Genomic DNA, 17,055 nt, shown 5'->3' with positions numbered 1-17,055 from the left:
GCCCCAACAGCCCAACGTGCACCAGGATATTAGGAAAAGCAGAAGGGTTAACAGCCCAATCTGTGGACTATTGCATTAAGTGGTAAATAAGTGGAGCTGAATAATTTTCACACTTCTCAGGAGCCCAGTCTGCCCGTGGGAGAGTGGTCAGGACTGAACGTGCCCCTCAGTCCCCTTTCCAGATGCATTTCTCCTTTGAAAATCACCAACATTGGGTGACCAGGTGCAAACATGACTGTAAAACTGACAATGTTACCATCTGTTGCTACTTGTCGGCTTACTTTCACAACCCACAAAAGCCCTTCCTGGTCCGAGGCCACATAAATGCCAGGGACAGGAGAGCAGCTGAAGTGAGCTGGCAGCTCAGGGCAGTACAGCTGCACGCCACGGGCCCGAGATGCATGGATTTTTACTGGGGAGCGAGCAAGAGTGGAAGATCTGCTACACTAGCTTAAAAATATCAAGGGCTCAAATGGGCATCAATAAATCTGAAACCAACACCCAGTCTAAGGCAGCCATCCACAAGCTTTTGCAAGCAGAAACCAGAGAGCAGTTGGGCACAGAAGAAAGACTGAGATTCACACAGACCTTGGTGCCCTACGGATGAACCTTTGGAACAGTCGGCCTGGATGAATTCTGGAGCCTGCGTCTGGGAAGTAAAAAAGCTCTTGGGAGAGGTGGGAGGTGCTGCTGTGATGGAAGGCCTCCCCAGGGTGTGTCTGTGATGAACCTGCCCCTTTCCACAAGGGACCCACAAACGCTGTTATGCTGCATGGTTTCGTTTCAAATCCCAGAGGCTACAGAGGCCTCAGTGCACCACAGTGCAATTCTAACGCTGGTTTTCCCTCTGCCCACTTTAAAAAATGCAAAGCAAGTCAGCCATATCTCCAGCACCCCACCCCAGCATACTTTACCTGGCTAAAATGCTCGAGAGGTGCAAGCTGTGTGTGGGAGGCACTGCAGGGAGGCAGCCTTCCTCCTCCTCTTCCTCAGTCTCACAGCAGATGCAGGTCCAACTCATCACCTGCAGCTCCTGTTTGCCACCTGCCAGCTCAGCCTGCAGGTCAGGCACTGCACATCCCCGGGCAGCACCATCTGCTCCTCACCAACCACAGCCCTTCTGCAACTGCTTTGTGCTTCAGGCACCCAGAAGAACCTGGAAACTCATCTGGGAACAGAGTGACTTAAAGGAGAGAATCACCCGGGCCATGGCTCCTCTTGCAGTGATGCAGCGGGTTGCTGGCTGATCTTTTGGGTCACTCAGCTTCTCCACTCTTCCCCTGCTCTGCTTATAGAGGCAAAGCATCTCAGACTGCCTCAAATACTTCGAGACCCGGTGATCAGAGAGAAGCAGCAGTTTGTTCCAGTACTTCCACCTCCTGCCCCTCCTCATATGTAAGGCAGGCACTCCGGACAGTTTGTGACATTTGATATGAGTCCCTCTTCCCTAACAGTGTGTAAGAATAGCCAGCACTTTGCATAGACTGCTCCTCAGACCCTGACCAAAAAGGAAACGAAACACAGCGCTGCCCAAACTGCCCTGCTAACTACACTGCAACCCTTTAACGACCTCTTCTAGGGACACTGCTGCTTGGATTTACAGCACAGGTCCCAGTAAGGACTGGAAGCACAGCAACACCATCAAGGATTCGCGGGATGTGGGTACAGCAAAGCAGAGAGTAAAAGTCATGTTTGTGCTATCCACAGTCCAAAGTGCACCTGAGCACGTCTGCTCAGCGAGACATTGCATAAGAGAGGGAGAAAAAAAAGCAGTAATTTTGAAATGCAGGCATCCTTCCAAGGGGCAGAACCTAAACACAAGCACAGAGCAACACCTGCCATCACAACGCAGCTCGAGCAGCAGCTGCGATTGGGTGGCTCTGAAGAAAGCTCTGTTTAAAAGAGCACAAAGAAATACGAACAAGAGGAATTCACAACCTCAGCACTGCAGAGCAGGGATCTCCCAGCCAAGCCTTGCCTGAGGAAACAGGACGGACAACCTGCTGGCTCTGTGCTCTGCAGAACCAGGAAGATAAAGCAGAGCTCGAGTTATTGGAGCTGGGATGCAGCCTTACACATCCTACCTGTCATGGGCCATTTCTGCACATCATTTTTCCATGTGTGTAGGTTTTGTTTTCTTCATTTTATGGAAGAAGAACTCAACTTTCATCTGTGTTCAAAATCACTGCTCTTTAACAAAGCAGAAAGTCAACTTTCTTCTTTAATTCAGGTGCTTAATTATCCTTTGACTGAAAAGAATCACAGTTTCAACCCCTTTCTCTTTTGCAGTGACTGCACTGACATACAGATCTAAGCACACAGCTGTCATCCAGGTGGGGATCTGCTTATCTGCAGCACCAGGATGTGCAGGAAGCAACAAACTATGCAAGGGCACTGACACCAACAAACAGCCAGGTCTGTGCTTGCTGGTGGGACAACAAATAAAGCCACAAGGTGATGTATAGTGTTCCCAGTTTGGGCTATTCCCACTCCCAGACTGCACAACAATCCTTTGCTTTGGAGCACTCTTAATTAAAACATGCAAGTGACTTTAGACTCTTGTGCCATGTATAAGTAATAGTGTTTCCTCACCTTAATTTCTAAGGTTTCCCAGGGCATGTGAAACCAGCAGGTCATCATCACCTCCCCAGCCTTCAGGGCACCATTTACATCTGGTTCAGCCTCAGGAGCACACTAGCAGTCCAGCAACTCCAAAGAAGCCAGCTAGATCAGCAGTGTCAGCATTCAGACACTGGAGGGAAACATGCATGAGGGTGCTTAACAGGCTGTGCTCAGCCCTCTGCATGGGGGATCCCAATTTGTTAGAGGAGGGGGCAGCAGGGCTCACCCACCAGCAACAACCAGAGGCTTCTGAGTGAAATCTTCCCATTCCAGCACTCAGAGACTCCCTGCAAGGCTGGCTGCAGAGGGAGGAGCATCAGAGCCCTGGAAAGCAGCAGCATCTGGTTCACAGCCCCAAAAATCCAGTAAGACCAGTAACAGCAGACACAGCCTGCCAGAGATTTCCATACCGTCCAGGAAGGTATTTGCTCCGCTTGTAGCAACAGCTCCCAGCCCATGCAGGATGCAAGAATACTGCTGTGCCTTTAATCCCCCTTTGAAAACCAAGCAGCACGCCCAGAGGAGCAGTGCTTTGATTCTTAAGAGGCTCAGCAGGAGCAGAGGGATCCACGAGGCCACAGCTCCAAAAGCCAGCTACTTTCAAACCCAGCGCGACCCTGCTCTGTTAGAGCACTGCATTACATACCAGTGAAAGCTCTGCACTGCCTCTGCCAGCCAATCCAGCACCTTTTACGAGCTAAAATCACTTACAGTGTGTGACCATGATGAACTGCTACAGCTTACTGCTATTCTAGCAAAGCAAATAAACCATCCTGAAGCTTGGCTGAGAGCGAGACGGCTGTGCCAACTGAAGGGAAAGGAAAGCACTTGTCAGTAGAGTTCAAAAGCTTCATTGAAATTCAGGTTTTTATTTAAAAAAAAAAAAAAAGCATGAACTTAATAAGTTACACAATCTCTCAATTATAAATCCTGCATAAAATATATTTTACAATTTTTAAAGAAAGATTTTGAAAAGCCTTTGACGAGTGCTGAAGAGTATCTTGACTTTGTGTCGTGCTGGTGAACAATTCTGTAGCTGCTACAAGTTTGATTTATCATAAGGCTTTAAAACAAAGACCTCACCAACAAACAGAACACACACCTCAAGAACTACCACTCCTCATGAACAGAGGACATGCCCAGTGTCACCCACCAGCTAAGCACCATGAGAGGGATTTCACCCTTTAAAGTGGCAATCAGTGCAAACAAGTGCTGTGGGAGTCAAAAAACATTTTTTCTGTGCCATTCATCAGCACCCAACTCTGTGGTGCAGCTCGGCAGCACGCTCAGTGTTCAACCTTTGAAGTGCTTGAGGAGAACCAGAGGACTTGCAGAGGACTTAAAGGCAAGTGCTGTTGTTCTGTAGTTTAAGATTAACGTAGTTGATTCTGTCTTTTGGGTGGGCAGGTGAGAGGAAGGAGCTAATGTGTTTCCAAAACCTCTCAGGTTTAACATGGAAGATGATACATCCTCTTAAAACTTCACAAAGTCCTCACTGGATGACTGGTGCTGGGATGGAAGTACTGTAAAAGTGCTGGTGCAGACAGCAAGAGGATTGCTCTCCTCCTGGCCATAACAAGCTGAGCCCTCACTTGCAATGAGCCCAGTTAAAACATGAGAATGAGCAGATCTCCACTTCCAGAGCACAAGAGGTGCATCTCTGCTTGTCATCCACTACCCACAGACAGGTTCCAAGCCCTGCCTTATAGCCTGAGCTCCCTGCAGGGTCAGCAGCACAACCCTGTTGTCACTCACCTCCTTCCCCACCAACTGATGCTCCCAGAGGTGCTCTGCTGCACTCAGCTGATGGATCACCTGAGAGTTCCTCCATGACATCTTCTGAACGTTAAACATTGCTTTGTTTCAAGGCAGCAATGCTCATCTGAGCATCCCTGTTCAGGTGAGCTGCCTTACACAAAGTGATGCAAAGTGACAAGGATTAAAGGCTAATGACCCCAGGTCTGCTGCCACCAGTGCTGCACCAGGTCAGAGCTACAGCTCAAAACTGCTGCTGCAGCCTGTACAGCCACAGACTTCTGATAGAGTTAGAATCCTTCGCTTCTGGAGGAACAAGCAGTTATTCTGCCTGCACTGCTTATTCACACAAGAGAATGCACGTGTTCCATGTCCAAGAGGTGACAGTCACCTCTTCCTCCCCATTGCTCCCAGGTGACAGTAAGCATCAAAAAGGAAAAGCTCGTGCCCAGTGACATCCAATCCAGCTGTGCTGGAACCATAACTGAGTGCTCTTAAATCCAGAGCTTCAATGCTGCTGGATTCCCTCACCAGGCATTCACATTCTCGTGATGGAAGCTCACAGTACTCTCCTATTCTAAGTACTCTGTTTGCTGCTGGACTACGGGTAGGAGAGCAGTGAGCACGTTGTGGAACTGTAGATTAGTGGATTAATAAAGTATTTGATTAGTAGGAAAAAGCAAAATTGAATGATTAATGACCTCACCAACATGCTAGCACCCAGCTGCACACACTTGGCATTGGAATCCCTCAGTGCTGAGCTCCTTGAGCTGTGAGTGCAAAGCTCGGCCACCTCAGCACTCTGAGAGCTGCTGACACACTTGCATCGTATTTTTTGCTCACAAAGTCAAGTCTTAGACCCTACCTTCAACATTAGATAAAAATAAATAATAAAGTTATCCCGGACCAAAGAAGGAATGATTCTCATCCATCTTATTCACCCAGTTTTCTAGCAGAACCCAAACATTCAGACCCACAGCAAATAATTTAGGAAAAGTGTCATTTCCTCATGGAATGCAACACACTTGCAGGCATACGCTCTCGGTCACTCATATGCATAAATATATACACAATTAACTTTACAAACCTGAAGATTTGCACTACCAGCATGCAAATCTCTTCTTCCAGGAGAGATCCTAATACTGATATAGGAAACTGGAATGTATTAAATACTCTGAGATCTGGCTGGAAATCAAGTCTCAGCTCTTAGGATGTCCCACTGCCAACGCACACAAACGAACATTGTCACATCTTAAGACTTAACACATAACATCCTGGAAACAAACACAAAGCATCTCTAACACAACTGCCAACATTCTTATAACGTATGGAACTCAAACAAAATTCCATCAGTAGAAACTACACCCTGCAGGTCTGAGATCGGGCTCGTTTCTTTACTGCCATTAAGTTGCACCATCTGCTGGGCAAGGAGCAGCTCTTCCAGGAGACGACCGCTCCGCAGCTCACGTGTCCCAGCTGCTGTCTTTAAAAGCTATGTTGACTAATCGCAGCTCTAGTTCAAAAGCATCAGGACGGTCCTGCGGGTTGGCAGCCAGCATTTCCTTAATCAACTGTTTCATCTGTGCATTCATGGATTTTTTCTTTACAGGGATGAGCAGTTCCATCTTAGGGTTTTCTAGCAGTGCCTCTCCAACAGGCACGATTGCTGACCCCTGCTTGACGTAACTACCCAGGAGTTCCTTCTTTGTCTCTGTGTCTACGAATGTGATTCTTTCTAGCATTGCCCAGATTATGATCCCCAGTGCAAAAATGTCTGCTTTGGCAGTGTAGTGTCCTTCCCAGACTTCGGGGGCCATATAGAAGTCAGTCCCACACGCAGTCGATAGGAAACACTTATTTACGTTGACTGGTTCCTCGGGATTCTGTCCTGAAGCTGAACATACCTTACTCAGCCCAAAGTCAGCTACTTTCAGCGTGGGCTCCAAGTCACTGGCATCCATCCTGCTCTGCGATATCAGAATATTGTCAGGTTTGAGATCACGATGAATAATCTGATTTTTGTGCAGGAAAGCCAGCGCACTGCTGAGCTGAAGCATGAAACTGGTGTTGGTCTTGCGGTTAGGTTTTCGAGACAACAGATACTCATTCATATCTCCTCCATCACAGAAATCCATTACAAACCAAAGGTAATAAGCGCTTCTGGGATCAAAGACTATTTCTCCTTTTAATGAGGTCTCTACAAGCTGCAATAAGGAAAAGAAGTGTCACAACTACCTGATGACCACAAAAATATCAAGATATGATGGGGGAAAAAAAAAAAAGCATAAATTTTTGGATCTTCCTCTCAACAACCCAGAGAGTAAGGAATTGCAACTGGTAAAAATAAAAGTTCATGTCAACCTTCCGATTTAAAGGAAAAAAAAAAAAAATCACAATGTATTTGCCAGCCTCGTTATTTTGGTGTGTGTGTGAAGCATATCGACCTCACGCTCCTACCCAGAAGCCAGAGCCAGCCCCAGATAACAGCTTTTTGAAGGCTATCAAGTAGTCGTTGCACTCCCATCTGTTTCAGCTGGACAGTGTCCCACCCATTTCGCTAACTCCAAGTACAAACACAGCCTCAACCAGGAACCCCTGCACAGCACCAGGAGGCTGCCTGTCCTCTGCTCATGAGGCAGCCTCACCACATGCTTTTGGAGCCTGCCCTCCATCCCTCACACGTGAATGCATTCTAACAAGCGTTAGCACAGGATCTCTTAGCTCAGGAGAATGCTAATCCACAGGCACAGTTCAACAGCTGCTGCAAGCAACACCTTTCTCACCACAACACACTAGCTATTTTCTAGGACATAAGCAGAGAATAACTCCAGCAGCTAGTTCCAATGGCCTCTTTGTACAATGTGCAACATACACCAGCAGTTATGCTCGCTCTCTCTGTTCACACAGCTACAAATCTGTCTTTCCAGCTCCTCTGAGGTGGCTCTTCGCATACTCCAGAACATGAGACTTGCTATTATTTCTGTTAGCAGTAAACCAGTGCTTACTAAAGCAGATGCAGCCTCTACAGGCCTTCAAAAGTTAATACAGCTATTAATACATAGAGAGACATATTAAAATTGTAAGAAGTGGGTTTTTTCCCCCATCCGAGAGCAAAATTAGTAACAAATTATAACTACATTTAATTGTGAGCACAGTTAGTACTCAAACCAACTTAAGAGCAATTCTGTGTTAGAACTTAAACTGCATATTCAGGTTTACAGCCAATAACAGCAAAATGGGAACCGCAGCACAGGAGGGAGCGACCCCAGCACGCAGCCCTGCCCTCCACTCAGCCTCACTGGAGCTGTGCTCGGGTCTCAGTTCGGAGCACCAGGATGACAGAATTCACCTCCAGATCTGGGACTGCAGCACAAGGAAGCCACACCAGCTCAGAGCTCTCTACAAGAGCCCAGCTCAGCTGGCAGCAGTTACAGCACCTGCCCTGAAGCACTGCAGGAGACACCAACAGCCCTTCCCAGGCCTCCTCACACCGCACCAGTTCAGCTCAGTGAAGTAACATCACCTGGAGTGGGCAGAAGAGAGGGCAAGCCAAGGGAGACGTGGGTTTCTCTCTTTCAGCGCATGCTATCATCAAGTGATCTCTGTGCTCAGCTCTGCCCTTTGCTCTTCTCTGCTCTTTGAAGCAGGAAAACAACTCGCAGCACTTGTGCCACAAACACGGGCAAGGTCTGCATGCTGCACTGCTTGAAAAACCTGGTGCTGCAGCGACCTGGAAGCTCTTCTTCACTCATGGTCCCACCCTGCAGCCTCCCTCACACCCCTCTTTTTCCCCTTCCAGACTTCTCCCTGTACAGCTGCCTGCATGCAGTATCTTACAGCTCCACCAACAAGATAAGGTACTACTTTTTCCCCATGTGAGCTGACCAGTATTATTTCACCCTAATCCCTTCGGGGCAATGTGCCAGTAACAATGACTGAGCTACAGCAAGTTGACAAAGGCAAGAAGCCTTTCTCAGGCTCACAGAGCACCCAGCACAACAGGATCAGAACAGCTGTGAAGTGCTGGCAAATGAGTGCTCGCTCACAAAAGGTTCAATGTCAGCCATGCAAGAATGACAACAATAAAAACTGAAATGATAGAAGCTGATCAGGGATAACACAGCAAATGTTTAGCAGGCCACTGACTTTTTAACACCAGAGAGACAAATGTCTGCCAGGGGATGATTAATAGCTGGGGCAGACTCCTAGCAAGCTCACATGAGCTTTCAGGTCCTTCCAGAGCTACGTATATTTCAGAAATATTTGCCTTTCAACTTCTAGGCAACTCAATTTTCAACAGCCCCACATAAGGGATAGCAGTATTTACTCTTCTATTCCTCTACATACCACACATTCACTTCTCTTTGAAGTTATCTACCCAAAAAAGAAATTAAACCAGCTCACTGAGCTTCCTTAATTGATTACTACTTCTGGGAGCGTTAAACATTGGCTTGCTATATCAAGACAGCCCCTTCCCCTTCCAGAGGCATCTGACATTATGAAATTCTTCAGAGCTCTGCCTCAAGACATCAGTACTGCTCACTAACCTGCAGCACGACTCTATCAAGAGCCTGCACCTTCCTCATGCCTTATCTGTGGTGTTTCCCCAACTTAGCTAAGCAAGTCCTGGAGCCTTTAGAATGGCATGGCTTCAAATTAAAAAGACCAGGTGATTGTTCAATAGATAAGCTCTTTTAAAGACATAAAATAAAGCAAACGACACCCTTTCCTACCTAAGCATACCTCAAGAAAACCATCTTAGCTACCCACCTCCTTCCCTCCCAGCTGCACATCCACATAAGCACTTCCACCCCATTACCTCAGCTTCATGTACCTGTAAATAAAGGGAGGAACTGGAGCCATGTGACATCTTCTGCACCATGCCATCTTTCTGCAAGATGCACTCCTCCAGGTGAATGACGTTGGGATGCTGGCTCTTGATACTGCTAAGTGCCCAGAACTCACGCAGAGCTAGTTCCACGTTCTCTGGAGCATGGCACCGAATCTTTTTCACTGCCACCCGTGCAGAGGTCTTCCTGACGACTGCTTCGTACACCACACCATAACTGCCACGACCAACCTCCCGTATTAGATCGTACTTAGGCTGGCTACTCACCATCTTCAAGATCAAAGGTTCTGGGGAAGGGGGAAAAACCCACAGAACTATAACTTATGAACGAGAACTGAGCTGTGTTTTCCCCCATATGGCCTGGTGTGGCAATGCCAGCTGCACCAACACCCTGTGGTGAGCAGGGCTGCTCCTGAGCATCGCACTGAACACAATGCTGTGCTGGAATACTTCAGAAGTCACTCCGTAAGCTTGCAGCCACGTTAAAGGCTGCCTAATACCTCATTTGGGTGGGACTGCACGATTTCAAACACAGCTCAGCGTTCAAGAAGGCAACAATTCAAACCTAGAATTGCACTGCGCTGAGGCAGGGCTATCCCATATCCTGCTGCTCCTTTCTCTCAGTGTCTTTTGGGAATTTCTATGTGAATAACAGGACTGTTTCATGCTCTCCATCCACACCCGGGCTATCAGAGAGGTTCTAGCTGAAACCTGCGGTTGAGGAGCAACAGAATGAAACAGAGCTGACTTTTAAGAGGACCTCATAGGTAAAGATTTGCGTTCTAATTTCGCAACGATTTTTTTTTTTGTTGTTTTTCCTTCAGAGACGAGAAAGTTTCACCGATCTTTTAACACCACTATGACTTCCCAACTAAACTCCTACAGTCACAAAAAATAAAAATAAAAAATAAAAAAGAATCAAAAAGAAAAACTGGCAGCAGCGGCAGCAGCACCCAACAGACTTCCAAGTTACTCGATAGGATAAAAGCCGGGGCGATGCTCTGTGAGGAAAACAACGCACGAGGCTGAGAGTGAGGAGGAAGGGCAGCCCCGCACAGCGCCCGGCTCCGTCACACACAGAGGATCGCATCAGAGTTATTAGCGGGGAGCTCGTAAATGATTCCAGCGAGGTAGGAACTATTTGTTCGGAGAAAAAAAAAAAAGAGAGAGAGAAAAAGAGAGAGAGAGAGAAAGAGAAAGACAGGCATCGTCAGTGCGACGGCACCGCGCGCACTCCAAGCTCCGGCGAACCTCGAGGCCTCGCTCAGCCCATGAGGCCGCACCTGGACCCGTCGCGGCCCTCACACAGCGGCGCTCTGTTCCCGCCCGCCCCTTCAGCGCGCGGCCGCTCTGTGACGCGCGGCAGAACCGCGCAGCGCCCGCCACGGCCCCGCGTTACCTCAGCATCAACGCCGCGCCGCCGCCGCCCGGCCGCCATCATAGGGACCGACCCCGGCGCCACGCCCCCCTTCCGCCACGCAGCCTTCTGATTGGCTGCGAGGTGAGGGGGCGGGGGGAAGTGGGAGAGATGAGCGTGCGCACGCGCATGCGCGCAGCGCTCGTGGTCGGCCGCGGAAGCGGCGGGAGCTGCGGCTGCTTGCACCGCGTTTTTTTTGTTTTGTGTTTTGTTTTGTGTTTTGTTTTGTGTTTTGTTTTGTGTTTTGTTTTGTGTTTTGTTTTGTGTTTTGTTTTGTGTTTTGTTTTGTGTTTTGTTTTGTTTTGTGTTGTGTGTGTTTCTGTTTGTTTGTTTGTTTGTTTGTTTCCGTTTGTTTGTTTGCTTCTGTTCGCTCTCTAACAGCGCTGTGTGCGTTGGCCGTTGCAGCTTTGCAAGGACTCTGCTCGTTTCTCCACGTGTGCATGTACGTATTTGTCTGTTTCTGTGTTTATCTGTTTCTTTGTTGCTTGGGGTGGGACAACACCCAGCACTCCTCTGCTGCACTTCGGCTGTGTGTCTGCACCGCAGCTTTGCAACGACAGCCTTTCTATTCATTTACCTCTGTGTTTAATTACCCTCTCTCACCTATTTATTCACTTAGCCGTTTGTTTACCTATCCCTCTATTTACCCATCTGTTTCTTTATCCATTTATTCACCTGCCCGTTCGGTGGCAGCTCGGGGTTGCTCCGCTGTCCTCAATGGCAGCAGGGAGCAGACGGTTGCTGTGTGTGCAACGCTGAGCTCAGCGCCCCAGCTTGGTTTGGCAGCCGTGCCTGCGGTGCTCGGAGCCAATCGGGAGCTGAGGAGGGCTGGGAAACCGATTGGGATGTTACAGCCCATCCTCTCTTGGGAATCCCCTTCACGGAGTCCGGCATTGATGAGTTCAACGGGAGGGGCCAGCACTGGGACAAGTGTGCATCCGGTGGTCACCCCCCCCCTCATTCTCCCCCATGTGCTCTCAGTGTACAAAGCTCCCTGGAAGGGCTCCCAGTGCCAAAACGGGGACAATTTTGCAAGATGTGCTTGGCCAGCCTCAGCGAGGTCACTTGGTTGACATGTGAGAGCCTTCCTGGAAGGAGCGTCTGGAACAGCCACAGGCTGTCCCTCCCTGGGGGGGGCATCTGTGGCAAAGTCACAGAAACACAGAATGGACAGGGTTAGAAAGGACCTCAAGGATGATGAATCTACAACTCCCTGCCACAGGCAGGGCCACCAGCCTCCACATTCAATACCAGTCCAGGCTGCCCAGGGCCCCATCCAACCTGGCCTTGAACACCTCCAGGGATGGACGGGGCATCACAGCCTCTCTGGGCAGCTGTTCCAGCACCTCACCGCTCTCATAGCAAAGAACTTCCCCCTCACATCCAACCTCAATCTCCCCTCCCTCAACTTCAAACCATTTCCCCTTGTCCTGCTGTTATCTCCTCTTTCCAAGAGTTGATTCCCCTCCTGTTTGTAGGCTCCCTTTAGGTACTGAAAGGATGCAGTGAGGTCACCCCACAGCCGCCTTCTCTCCAGGCTGAACATGCTCAGCTCCTTCAGCCTGTCTTTGTAGGGGAGGTGGTCCCTTAAATCAGCGTCCCTGCAACATGCAGCCATGAGCCTGTGTCCCTGTGCACAAGTGTAATCATGCAGCTGTGTGCCCACGTGTCCCTGTAGTCGCATACCCCATGTGCCCATGCATCTGTGTACCTTTGCAACCTGTGTGCCCATGCACCTAAATTGCACCTCATACTCATGTACCCCTGTACCCGCATGTTCATGCATCCATGTACCTGTGCACTCATGCACTCGTCTATCTGTGCACCCATGCACCTGTGCACTCCTACACCCCTCTAGACAGACACCTGTGCATCCCTGTTCCCATATACCTATGCATCTGTGCCTCTGTGTGCCCATAACTGTGCATCCACCACCCACATAACCCAGCATCTCACCACCTGTCCCTTTGGACACTTGCAGCACCTCCTGCCCATAGGCTCTGTGGGGAACAGAGCAACCACCTCACCCCACCCATCCCGTGACTCAGAGCAGAGGTGTTATAATTATCCTCTCTCCCCTGCAGCTGCCAATATTTACAGGTCTCCCTGTGCACTGGTGCTGTGATTTGAAAGAACACCCTGTTTACTGGTGTGCCAGCTGACAGCCGGGCAATGTGATCGGGGCCGCTCCCAGCAGTCTCCCTGGGGCAGTCTGGAAGGGCCACGCTCCTGTTTTCCTGCTGATGTTTCTGGGTCAGGTTTTGCAAGCAAGTGCGGGGCACGGCCAGGCAGGCGGGCTGTACAGCGTGCTGACCTTGGTGACCTCCTTGCAGGCTGCTACATGGATTTTTGGGGTGGAGAGAAGCGTGAGGAGGAGAGGCTGCATGCACCAACTGCACGTGCTGCATCCCCCAGGCATTGCGGTTCTGTAAAAAGCCATCGGCCGCCCTGCAGGTGCTTTGCACCCCACAATGGTCGCATTCTGGAGGGTTCAAAGGGCAATGCTCCATGCAAACCCTCAGCCTGGCACTTCCTCGTCCCGACTCCACGCAGCACCAACCCCCCCCCAGGTATCCTGGCATCCCCCAGCAGGACCATACGGACAGCATGTCCCCAGCTTGTTTACTGCGGCCGTGCGCCTCGATTGTCACCACCATGTGACAGGTGATGCCTTCAGACAGCCGAGCCAGCTCCACGTGACTGCTGGGCGATGGATAAAAGCTGCGTGAGGGGCTCCGGCAGCAGAACTGGGGTTGCTCTGAGGAGGAGCAGTAGTGCCGTACCGATGGATTTCCAGCCTAGCATCCTGCGCGATGGCAGCCCCATGGAGAGCCTGGAGAAGCAGCTGCTGTGCCCCATCTGCCTGGAGATGTTCAGCAAGCCTGTGGTGATCCTGCCCTGCCAGCACAACCTCTGCCGCAAGTGTGCCAATGACATCTTCCAGGTGAGATGAGGACCCCCCTGGATCTTGCCCTGCTCCGGGATGCTCTGTGCAGGCACCTGGGGACACTCTGATGTCCCTGTCCCCCTCCAGGCTGCCAATCCGTACTGGCAGAGCCGAGGCAGCAGCATCATTTCGGGGGGCCGGTTCCGCTGCCCTACGTGCCGCCACGAGGTCCTGCTGGACCGCCACGGTGTCTATGGGCTGCAGAGAAACCTGCTGGTGGAGAACATCATCGACATCTACAAGCAGGAGTTCTCCAGGTTGGTCCCACGGGGACATAGGGACTGCCACGTCATTTTGTTTTGGGCAAGAAACTGGGGGGCTGGCTTGGTGCTCTCCCCCCACCTGTCCCTAACCCAAATCTCCACCTCACAATTGACATCTCCATTCTCAACTCAAATCTTTACCCTCAACCCAAATCTTCATCTTCCAGCCTGTGCCATTCTGGTCTGCAGTTGCTCCCCGGGAACAGGGGGACCCTGTGGGGGGTGGCAGAAGAACGAATCCTGCCCCCAGCCTGGCACCCTGCAGCTTTGGCTTTCGGTTGAAGATAAGGGGTGTGAGGGACAAATCCAGGCTCTGCCTGTGACAGCAAGGAGTGATAAGGGACAGGGGGACAGCCTGAGGGGTTTGATGGCATTGCTCAGTGGCAGAGGCGCAGCAGGAGGGGGAAAGACAGGGGAGTGATGTTTTTTAAACAACCCAGACATGTGGGTTCATCTCCCCATTCTCCTGCCCCACTGTAAATATTGTTCCAGCGCCATGGAAACAGGGATGGAAGGCACGTGGCAGGTGGCTGCAGCCCCCAGGGGGGAGCTGGCGAACCCCCCAGTGGTGACTCAATTGCTGTCACCCCCCTGAGCTCCCTGGAGCCCCTGCCTGGGTCATGCGTTGGATGATAATAATAAATGCCAGCAGCACTCGGCTAAAATTAGGAACTTGTGCAGCATCCCTGGAGCGTGGCCCCAACTGCTGCCATAGCTGATGACACACTGCTGCAAACTGGGCTTACTGGGCGTGCAGGGGGACGTGGGCCAGGATCTGGTTATGGGCAGTAGTTCTACATTGGTGGGGAAGTCACTGCTGTGGGGATGTCACCATGGTGGGAACATCACCGCCATGGGGACATCAATATGGCGGGGATGTCATCATGCTGGGGGGGTCATCATGGCCGGGCTGCTCTTTCCAGCAGGCCACTCAAGAAGGGGGAGCACCCCATGTGCAAGGAGCACGAGGATGAGAGGATCAACATCTACTGTGTCACCTGTGAGGTCCCCACCTGCTCCATGTGCAAGGTCTTCGGTGCTCACAAAGACTGCGAAGTGGCCCCTCTGCAGAGCATCTTCCAGGGCCAGAAGGTGCCACTGGGGGGACATGGGGCCACGGTGGGGCATGGCCAGAACTGGGCGATGTGCTGAGCTAGGGTGGCTGCAAATAGCATTGGGATGCCTCATGGGGTATTAATAGGCAGTGGGCTGACTTTGACCAGGAGACAGCCCTATATTTAGTGTGATGCCCCCCCTCTCAGCCTGTGGGATGGGGGATGGACGGTGATATCCTGGCAGCACCCATCCCTGCCCTGCAGGAGTTAAAGCTGCTTCTGTCCATCTGTCCCTGACCAGAGCGAGCTGAACAACTGCATTTCCATGCTAGTGGCAGGGAACGACCGCATCCAGACCATCATTTCCCAGCTGGAGGATTCCTGCCGCAGCACTGAGGTGAGGGACAGGGAAATATAGACCCCAAAACCCAGTGCTGGGGGAGCCAGCCCCTGAGCAGAGGACATAGGAGCTGGAAGGACACGGCTTTGTCCCCACAGGAGAACAGCGAGGCAGCCAAGCAGGAGCTCTGTGCACGTTTTGATGCATTTGCAGCGCTGCTGGAGGAGAAGAAGATGGAGCTGCTGGGACGCATCACCCGTGAGCAGGAGGACAAGACAGGCTTTGTGCAGGGCCTCATCCAGAAGTATAAGGAGCAGCTAGAGAAGTCCAGCCGGCTGGTAGAGACGGCCGTCCAGGCCATGGAGGAGACCGACGGGGCCGCCTTCCTCATGGTGAGATCCTCAAGCCCTAAAGCCCTCGCTTCCTATAGGGAACCCCTTGTGCCACGTCCTGGTGGCACAGGGACGTGCTGGCTGCTGCTGCTCTGCCACCCTCACTTTTCCTCTTAATCCCACAGAATGCCAAGCAGCTCATTAAAACGTAAGTGCCCAAACTGGGGGAAGCTGGGGGATCCCCATCCTCTGCCAGGTGTGGACCATATGGCTCTGCTCTACGCTCGGGGCTGTGGGACCACTGCTGTGCTCCCTCCCCCAGGATTGTGGAGGCCTCCAAGGGCGGCAGGCTGGAGAAGATTGAGCAAGGCTATGAGAACATGGATGCCTTCACAGTCAATCTTGAGCACCTCACCGATGCCGTCCACGCCTTGGACTTTGAGTCAGGTAATCCTACCCCAAAAACCCCTCTGGGACCTGGAAACGAGGGTCCTTCAGCAGCTGCCCCTCACTGACATCTGGTGCCCATTTACAGATGAGGAGGATGAGTTCTATGAGGAGGTGGAAGAAGACACAGGAGACACAGAACCTGAAAGAGTAGCGGCAGGTAGGGCCTCTCTGTGCCAGCATCGCCAGCATCACGGTGGAACCCCCACAGACAGAGGGGATGATGGAGGGTTGATGAAGTCCCCCTCACTGCCCTCTCCTTCTGCAGCCCCCCAGTAGGACGCAGGATGTCCAGGACAGAACCTGGGGACACACTGATGGGGCCAGCCATCCAGCTCCAGTACAGGACACTTTTCTATACGGGTGCCAAGAGGACTATTCCGCACATTTTATATGTTCCTTGTTTTGTATATAATTGTAATGGAGTTGTGTATTTTGTACAGAAAACCAGTGCTCTGGCGTTTTTTTCTCCCCCCCCTCACCTCTCATTTTCTCACTCGACCCTGTGATGGGTTTGGGGATGTGGGAGGGTTCCCTGGTTTTGGACCAGTGCCTGATTCTCAGCCTAATTAACACCTCCGGTGGCACTGGCATCCCATGCTGGCCACACTCCCGGGATGTGACAGGTCAGCACCCGGAAAGATTTATCCCAGTGCTTACCCAGCCTCAGGGATGTGGGGTGACAGCACTCCAGACTCTGCCAGCCCCAAAAGGGGCCAGCTTGGAACTGAGCTCACATGGGTCCAAAATCACAGCACAGTTGGGTTCTCCCATGGCAACATAAACCCGGCTTGGGGTCGAGAGTAAACTGAGGCAGTGCTGAAAGCAGTGCTCAGTGCTGTGCCGTGACTGCAGTCAGCCCCACAGCAATGAGTGCTGTCCCTGGAGGCAGTGGGGGGCAGTCACTGCTATGGGGGTGTCCAACCACAGATCCCAGGTGAGATCCACCTGCCCAGCTGGATTTAAATTGGGGGAAAGCAAGGTTCCCATAGTGGGAAGGGAGCGCACGGGGGGGGTCAATGCAGCCC

The 17,055-nt window shown here is 51.2% G+C and overlaps 2 protein-coding genes across 4 annotated transcripts; one reads left to right on the top strand and one right to left on the bottom strand.

Moving 5' to 3' along the window:
* Positions 1–3,471: 3,471 nt before the first annotated feature.
* PDIK1L (PDLIM1 interacting kinase 1 like) lies at positions 3,472–10,363 on the bottom strand. Its single transcript, XM_052698606.1, has 2 exons — positions 9,212–10,363; positions 3,472–6,581 (listed from the first exon to the last, which is right to left on the bottom strand). The coding sequence occupies exons 1-2, from the start codon at positions 9,494–9,496 to the stop codon at positions 5,841–5,843; spliced, it is 1,026 nt and encodes a 341-aa protein (XP_052554566.1). The 5' UTR covers positions 9,497–10,363; the 3' UTR covers positions 3,472–5,840.
* Positions 10,364–10,985: 622 nt separating this feature from the next.
* Positions 10,986–16,474, top strand: TRIM63 (tripartite motif containing 63). Of its 3 annotated transcripts, none has more exons than XM_052698600.1 (10): positions 10,986–11,573; positions 12,977–13,587; positions 13,678–13,847; positions 14,777–14,945; positions 15,210–15,305; positions 15,407–15,640; positions 15,766–15,788; positions 15,903–16,027; positions 16,116–16,187; positions 16,296–16,474. In XM_052698600.1, exons 2-10 carry the CDS (start codon positions 13,354–13,356, stop codon positions 16,304–16,306), a joined length of 1,134 nt encoding a protein of 377 aa, XP_052554560.1. In that variant the 5' UTR covers positions 10,986–11,573; positions 12,977–13,353; the 3' UTR covers positions 16,307–16,474. The 3 variants fall into 3 exon arrangements, with proteins under 3 accessions (XP_052554560.1, XP_052554559.1, XP_052554561.1); XM_052698599.1 differs by having other exon boundaries at positions 12,728–13,587; XM_052698601.1 differs by lacking the exon at positions 10,986–11,573 and having other exon boundaries at positions 12,148–13,587; positions 14,780–14,945.
* The last annotated feature ends 581 nt before the right edge of the window (positions 16,475–17,055 follow it).

Source organism: Tympanuchus pallidicinctus, unplaced genomic scaffold, assembly GCF_026119805.1.
Source record: "Tympanuchus pallidicinctus isolate F22 unplaced genomic scaffold, pur_lepc_1.0 scaffold33, whole genome shotgun sequence".
Lineage (NCBI taxonomy): Eukaryota > Metazoa > Chordata > Aves > Galliformes > Phasianidae > Tympanuchus > Tympanuchus pallidicinctus.
The sequence above is the reverse complement of the archived record's forward strand: the minus strand, read 5'-3'. Positions and strand labels throughout refer to the sequence as shown.